Here is a 7,428-nt window from a genome sequence, read left to right on the forward strand (position 1 = left end):
CAATTGCGAATTTTCTGCTCCTTTTGTCTAAAACAGTGTTTCTTAACCTTTTTAGCGCTCGTACCCTTTGAGCTTTGATGAAATTCTCGTACCCCCTGTCTACCTTGACCGACGGAAGTAAATAAAATTGTAATAATAGGAATTAAACTCAGTGTATTTATAACTTGCATGTTGAATGCATGCATTAAACACTATTGTAAGTAAAAACCAAACCGTTCTAGACATACAACAAAGTAACTTGTTACGCATTTTTCACGAACATGCCTAATTTCACCCTGCATGTCGTACCCCCTGCTTTGCTGCTTCGTACCCCCAAGGGGTAGGCTACACGTACCCCTGGTTAAGAACCCCTGGTCTAAAATAAGCATGTTGCATGCGGGCGATTTCCATTATACTACACACTTTAAGCAGATTATATAGCCTTACATACAAAGATTTTGTTTAATGTTGTTGTTTAAAAAAATAGGACAGTTGAATGTTAGATTATTATTATCTGGAACATACGATTACCGTGAATACTCAATCAACCAGAATATTCGATTAAGCGGAATATTCAAATTAAGTATTTAAACATCCAAAACACTTGATTATCCGGAATAAAAAGTGCTTCCCAAAACTGTATAAATATTAAAATTTCTATAGACAACTTTGTGGACATTTTTCACTGATCTAGAAAAGTGACATTTTTCTACTTCGAAGGGAAATTCCCGCCAAGGCGCTAAACCTCGTGAAAAACAAAATCACCTTGCGCCTGAAAAGTTTTGTTTTAACTCGATTAATATGACTGAAATACCGTCAAGCATAACTGGTTTGACAAACGAGGAGCTACGGAAACAACTGATAGCAGCAGGTATTCCTCCTGCCCCGTTAACACCAACAACAAGGCGACTATATCAAAGAAAACTTGCAAAAAAATTGGCTATTTCTCTTCCAACGCGAAACATATGTGAAGAATTGGATAATGAAGCTAAGGAAAATTTGAAACCCAGTGATATAGCAAATACGGACCAGTGTGGAGGTAATTAGGACAGTGTGTTTGAAGTTGACGATGGATTTATATAAGATTTAAAAAGTACATTTAAGTGAAAACAAAAGTGAAAAACATGACTTTCAACCTGTGTTGCACACCTTACGATTTATTCTCGTGGTTCTATTTAACAATAACATGACATTAAAAAATTATAATTACGGAGTTTATTTGAAAGTAATGTTCATAAAAAAAAAACATTTTCCAATGGTTTAGATGTCAAAATTTCAGAAATTTCAAAAACAAAAAAAGATAGGAAATCATTGATTGTGTCCGAGGTTAAAACTACCCCCACATCTACCACTGTTTCTACAACAAGTCAACCAGAAGTTTCTGAATCTGGTATTTACTATGCCGTTGTTGGAAGTGGCACTGAAGGTACTGGTTGCAAATTTTCATATGTTTCTTGTTTAACTTTTTCTTTGCTGGGGTCATGGTTCAGTGTATTGTAATTCTAATGTTAAAATTATGGCTTTATTTGACATTCTACTACAACTATTTTTTGTGCAATTACGTACTAATTTGTGAAAAATAAATCATAGTACACCAGGCCTATTGAAGACATTATACTAAATCAGGTGTTATATGTATATGAGTGTGATATGATAGGTGGTCTGCATAGGCCAGGGGTTCCCAACCTGTGGTACGCGTACCACTAGTGGTACGCGAAGGGTTTTCAGGTGATACGCGAGTAGCTTCTGTTCTGTTCACAAAAACCTCGATTTGCAACTTTATATCTTGTTTATCTGGTTTTGTTTACAAAAAAAAACATTCCCCAGGCCTATTGTCATTGTTACGTAACTATTCCTGTTGTTTCGTATCATTATGATCTTCAAAATACAGGTCATGTCAATTCTCAACAAAAAGCATAGTTGCTATGAAAAGCCGAACAACGCTGTGGCACAGTGGGCATTAATTACGTCAAATGATTGCTCTTGATAGATATCATCTACTGTTTTGTAGCTTAAGCTAGTGTTGAATGAAATATGATTCGAACAAATTAGTTGTTCTGCAAGAAGTGGCATAGAGCACTATAGAACACATTTTCTCTATGGTGGTACGTGTGGCAGTGCAGAGCGTCCAAGTGGTACGGGATCGTAAAAAGGATGGGAACCCCTGGCATAGGCGGTTCAGGGCTGATCCTAATTGAGAATTTATGTTCATCGTATTAGAAATAAAATTCATTCCAAACATACATCCAAGCTTTTTCCCAAAGCTTTTTGTTTACAAAGGTAAGAAAAATCTGATATGATAACAACAATTGTAAAAAATGTTTTAATTTAGGTCCCACTGTTTTCCCTGAGAAGCACAGTGCTTTAAAACTGCTGATTAAGCAAAAGAAAGGGAGATTGCAGTCATTTCAGAGTAGGGAGGATGCTGAAACATATGTTAAATCATCCAATGTGTAAGTGTTACAACTTGCGACTTACATATATCAGGCAAGAAATAATAGATTTTTGTTTAAAAGTAATGAATCTTCAACCGATGAGCAACAAAGTACTGTATCTGAAAAAAGTAATCAATTTAAAATGCCCAAACAACGAGAACTGAATGAGCTTAACAAAGCTATAGAAAATGGAGATGTAACCAAGTTCAAAGAAATGGTTTGGGAAAATCCTCGCTACCTTATCAACTCTGCAGATGCACCTGTTATTTTAAAACCTGGCACAAGGTAACTACCAAAATCAGACTTTGAACTGATTTGATTATAGGCAACATGTTCATGTATTTTCTTTTGCTTGTTTTTAACTAATTTGACGACTTGAAAATTTTGTGTTTAAGCATGTGAAATCTCAGTATAAAACAACAATAAAACAGTTAAGCCAATAGATGACAAAAATCTTGGTTAAAACAGAATAGTCATTTATATGTTAAGGAATATATATTTCGCCTAAATGTCATCATCAATTCCTTATTCAAATGTTATCACGTCTTGAACAAGATTTAAACAATTATTTGTTTTAAAATACACCTATGCCACCTAAATATATTTTTATTACAGGTATAATGCGCTTCACACTGCTGCTCGATCAAATCAACCTGTCTTAGTGAAGCTTATTTTAAATACCCTTCAAGATCCTGCTTTTCAGAGTTTAATGTATAACTCAGAGCAAAGCAGTGAAAAGCAAACAGTTGATTTGGATCTCAACAGAGTTGAACACATTGTGGATCTTTACTTCAATACTCCTGACAAAATACTATGTGAAACTCCTCTACATTTTGCATGCAAACTTGGCTTTGTTGGTAAGATAAAAAAAATAAAAAAATAAAAAAATAAGTGTTTGTTTTACTGTGTCTTCGACTCTATCCTCAAGCAAAAGACGGAGGTTGTATTGGTCTCAACTATTGCCGATTTGATTTATTTTCAGTTACATAAAAAAATCAAGATAAAACTTTATACAATATGCCTTCAAAATAAGTATTTATGGTTGCTTAATGACAGACTAATTTTGTACATGTGATTTGATTTCTCAATTTATTAAGGATTAAATGTATCATTTTTTCAACTTAACTCATTTTGTTTCTAGATGTGGTGAGCGAATTACTGTCGCACCGCCTTTGTTGTAAAACAGTGAGAAACAAAGCAGGACAAACACCAGAAGATGTTGCATGTTCAAGACAAGGGTCAAATGAGGCCAAGTAAAGTTTAAAATGATGTTGAAAGTACCATTTGCTGGATACTTATTTTAAGTTGTTCCAATGAGATTTATTGAATTTTAGGACTGAATGTTGTGGTGAACTTTTAGTTTGCCAATAATGGCCTCTTTTCCCCTGTTTGCCAAAATACCTGTTTATGTTACTTTGAGATCAGAGGCTTGTAGCATATTATTTGCGAAATCTTAAAAATATTCGCCTAAACCCTACAAACAATGTCAAAAGCATGTTTTGTTGGTAAATGTAATACAATTATTCCTCTTCGAAGGCTTCGTATTAAAGAACTTTTGAAAGACCAGTTTTATGTTCCACTGATTCGTTGCCATGACAATTCACAAACTCCAGTTGTTGCTCCTCCATGGAACCCATCAAGCAACAAAAATCTCTCAGTGGTTTTTGCTAAGCCAGACCCTCTGGATCCAATACATGTGGTCAGTGCTGTTGCCGGGCCAATGACTAGTGCTGATGCAAAGAAAATGCAAACCAACTGGATGACCCCTGATAAAAGAGCTCTTGAAGGTTATTGAATTTTTTTTTAATAACATCAAGTTCTTATTTTTTGTCAGTTGAAAACAACATTGCCTTTAATGTTGCTTAAAATAGATTTGTTGACATTTTATGCAACTTTTGTTCTTAATTAACCTCATTTTCATGCCTGTGTCATTTGTACCGTATTTCATGTTTATTTTACAAAAAAACAAAAATTGTTGTTGTACTTACTTGATCATACATTACTTTATTTTAGATTTTATAAATAATGATTTACTGTTTAGTTTCTGCTTCTTTCTGAATAAGCTTATGTTGCTATATTTTCTCTTATCAAAAAATACATTTCTTTTTGACAGGTAAGCGTATGTCTCATATTCGTCGATCAGACTTGGATCGTGGAGATGAAAGGATTGGAAGGGAACTGGCAAAAAAGTGTGGAATACCCTGGATGGAATATTGGGAGTTTTTAGATAACTATGCAGATTTTTCAACATCAGAAGGACTTACCTTGTTGGAAAACTTTATGGAAAATAGGTTTGTTTTAGTGATGGATTTCACAATTTGTTACATTGGGTAAGAGTAACGTGCTCCAAAAATAGTGTGATGAACCTTTTTGCCAACACTATCATTCAACCACAGACATATTATGACTTATTTTGATTTCTCACATGTGTTTTGTGGAAATGTAAAACATGCGATACATATGAAAGTACATGACCCAGACCAGGAGATATACAATGTTGATTGTTGCCTTTTATGGCACAGTTCTTTAAAAATCTTGTAACTTTTATTTGGATATCGCTATTTCAGCCTTGCAACCCAAAACATTTGTTTTATGTTGACTTACATTTGGATCCAACCGGACAAGTACTTAACCAGGAAAATGCACAATAATGTGGATAACAAATGTTTTAATGGTAGTAACTATAGTAAATCATATGTGTTACAAAATTAAAGCAGATAGTGGAAGCCTTCCTTTTGCTTAAACTTTGCAAAGTTTTGTTTTGGTCTTGTATTTGGTGTTTTGGTCTATATTTTATGTTTAACAGATTTGAAGAACAGAAAAAAGAGTCTCAGCTTGACGAAAGCTCGGTGTTTCTCAGTCATGAAGATTCTCTCAATGACCTTTGCTCGAACCTATGTGATATGCAAATGTCCGATTCACAGGATGAAAAAAAATCAGTGTCTGAAGATCCTCCTCTAGGCCAGGACCCTAACACTTGGTGGAATATTTCCTCAACACCAAGTGGTAAAAACAAAGCACCAAATTTTGATGACACCAATCATGCAACACCCCAAGACAAAAGACTTGAATCATTGAGAGGAAACCTACTAAAAGCAAGACAACAACAGTTACAAAAAGTCTCTTCGCCAACTAATAACGAACGGCATTTTGGAAGTCCTTCAGTAAGGCCGTCAAGAGTTATGTCGGATGTAACTGCCCTGTCCAGCTCATTCAAGATGAACCTCAACTTGGTGAACTTACAGGACGAAAGTTTTAACTCTTCACTTTCCTCTGTGAACACGCCAGAAAGACGACTAGTCGACAGAAGGTAATCTTAGTTTGTAATGTTGAAATCTGTGCTATTTTAAATCATCTGTTTTGCTAATCATATCTTAGTTGTTGCAATGCTTTGGACATTTTACTTTACTTTAATCATGGAAGTGATGTTAAATCCTGCCTGATTTTTGCTTCATAATTCACATGTCAAACAGGCACATTTATAGCGACACCATTTGCACTAAACTATAATCACCAAGTCGGAAATACCTGCGCAACGTTGGAAACGTGTTGGGGCGCGTAAAGTACAAAATGCGCTGCAGCTTCACCTTAGAAAATGGTCAAGGACGAAACTTTTAGTTAACATAATTTTTTTCTGCGGTTATCTCTAACGCGTTTTAGTAGACCAGCCACTACGACATACCCATTATCGGCTCCGGAAAAGCTCCTGCCATGTGTTCGAATCCCATTTATTTTAGTCTATGCCTTCAACAGGATTAACGTATTATGATTAGTAAACTGGCACATGATTGTAAATATACTTAAGTTTAATCCTTATATATATGTTTATTTTAGTCTACCAAGACCCGAAGAAAACGAATCAGAAATTCATTCTGCTCCTTGCAAAACGAGCACTTTTATATGCGGGTAATGTGCTTCATAAATAAATAAAAAATGTTTCGTTTTTATATTTGTATTTCGTTTTATACAGAAACACCCCGTCTAAACTTGACACTGACGTTATTCTTGCCATCGGTTCAACAGAGATAAGTGAAGATTCGTATCCACATGTTTGGAGGTGGATTAAATCGGTACTTAGTTATTCCGAGGAAGATAGACAAAGGTAGCCTACTGCGTTGTTACACAATCGGGACAGATTTGTTGCATATAGTCTTTAAACAATTTGTCATTTACCCAGTTAGATAAGCATGGTCTGAGTAAAAAGTAAATTAAAAAGTCCCAACTTTGTAAGTTTGTTTAATTTTTATTTTGATGGACGGCCAACACTGCGTCTGTCGTCGAGGTGTCTGTCTCGTTTCGACTTTAGAGTCTCGTTGTATATTTGTTTGTTCGGTTTTTCCGACTTGGGAACTTAGTTCAACCCATCTAGTTATACTGGACTGCAGTGTTGCTGCTAAATTTTAGACCGGATTAGGACAGACAACTTTGTGAACACTGGGCTGTTGACAGTTGTCGTTTTTCTTAGCAGGAACTTGACTCTAACCATAACTAAACACTTTGAATTGCTGTGAGGTTTATTGTTGGCGTATCGTAACTTAACATATGCGTTTTCAGATGGAAAACACCAACGCGCACTTCAAGAGCTCCAACGGCTTTGGATTCTCCTCTCCGAGGCAGACACACGCCTTTAAAATCACCATGGCCTGCCAGTCCTTTGGCGAAACCTAAATGGAAACTGTCCAATTTAGACTCGAATTTTAACGATGGGGAAGAACCATAGATACTAAATATTGTGAAGTAACTGCTTGTAAGAAAATATGTTTGTGGCGGTTTTGGATACATGTGTACAATAAATTCAATATGACTCGACATTTGTCATATTTTTCGTTTAAAAGTGGAATTGAACATTTGCCATGAAATGTAGTGCTTAATGTCCCGACATATTTAGAAAGTGTTATGTGTTTTACCGATTTTTGAAAGCATTAATAGTTACTATACTTTTTTTTTTGCAAACGAAATCGGATGACAGCAGGAGGAATTTACGTGTGTCCTTTACAGATTACAGTACGACGTC

The 7,428-nt window shown here is 35.3% G+C and overlaps 1 protein-coding gene across 2 annotated transcripts; it reads left to right on the forward strand.

Annotated features, from left to right (window-relative positions):
* The first annotated feature begins 665 nt into the window (after positions 1-665).
* On the forward strand, positions 666-7,223 carry LOC145237467 (ankyrin repeat and LEM domain-containing protein 2-like). 2 transcript variants are annotated; one of them, XM_080100338.1, is made up of 12 exons: positions 666-1,018; positions 1,244-1,405; positions 2,312-2,432; positions 2,496-2,699; positions 3,030-3,271; positions 3,556-3,667; positions 3,951-4,201; positions 4,528-4,705; positions 5,221-5,724; positions 6,249-6,320; positions 6,385-6,516; positions 6,969-7,223. In XM_080100338.1, exons 1-12 carry the CDS (start codon positions 781-783, stop codon positions 7,132-7,134), a joined length of 2,382 nt encoding a protein of 793 aa, XP_079956464.1. In that variant the 5' UTR covers positions 666-780; the 3' UTR covers positions 7,135-7,223. The 2 variants fall into 2 exon arrangements, with proteins under 2 accessions (XP_079956464.1, XP_079956465.1); XM_080100339.1 differs by having other exon boundaries at positions 667-1,018; positions 1,259-1,405.
* Positions 7,224-7,428: the final 205 nt, after the last annotated feature.

This window comes from Phallusia mammillata, chromosome 7 (assembly GCF_965637545.1).
Source record: "Phallusia mammillata chromosome 7, kaPhaMamm4.hap1.1, whole genome shotgun sequence".
NCBI classification, from domain to species: domain Eukaryota; kingdom Metazoa; phylum Chordata; class Ascidiacea; order Phlebobranchia; family Ascidiidae; genus Phallusia; species Phallusia mammillata.

Excerpts from the sequence above, each read along its gene's own strand:
- LOC145237467 (XM_080100338.1), top strand. The coding sequence starts at position 781 with ATGACTGAAATACCGTCAAGCATAACTGGTTTGACAAACGAGGAGCTA. Across the intron at positions 2,700-3,029 it reads ATTTTAAAACCTGGCACAAG|GTATAATGCGCTTCACACTG; the intron begins GTAACTACCAAA and ends TTTTTATTACAG. Across the intron at positions 5,725-6,248 it reads AGACGACTAGTCGACAGAAG|TCTACCAAGACCCGAAGAAA; the intron begins GTAATCTTAGTT and ends TGTTTATTTTAG.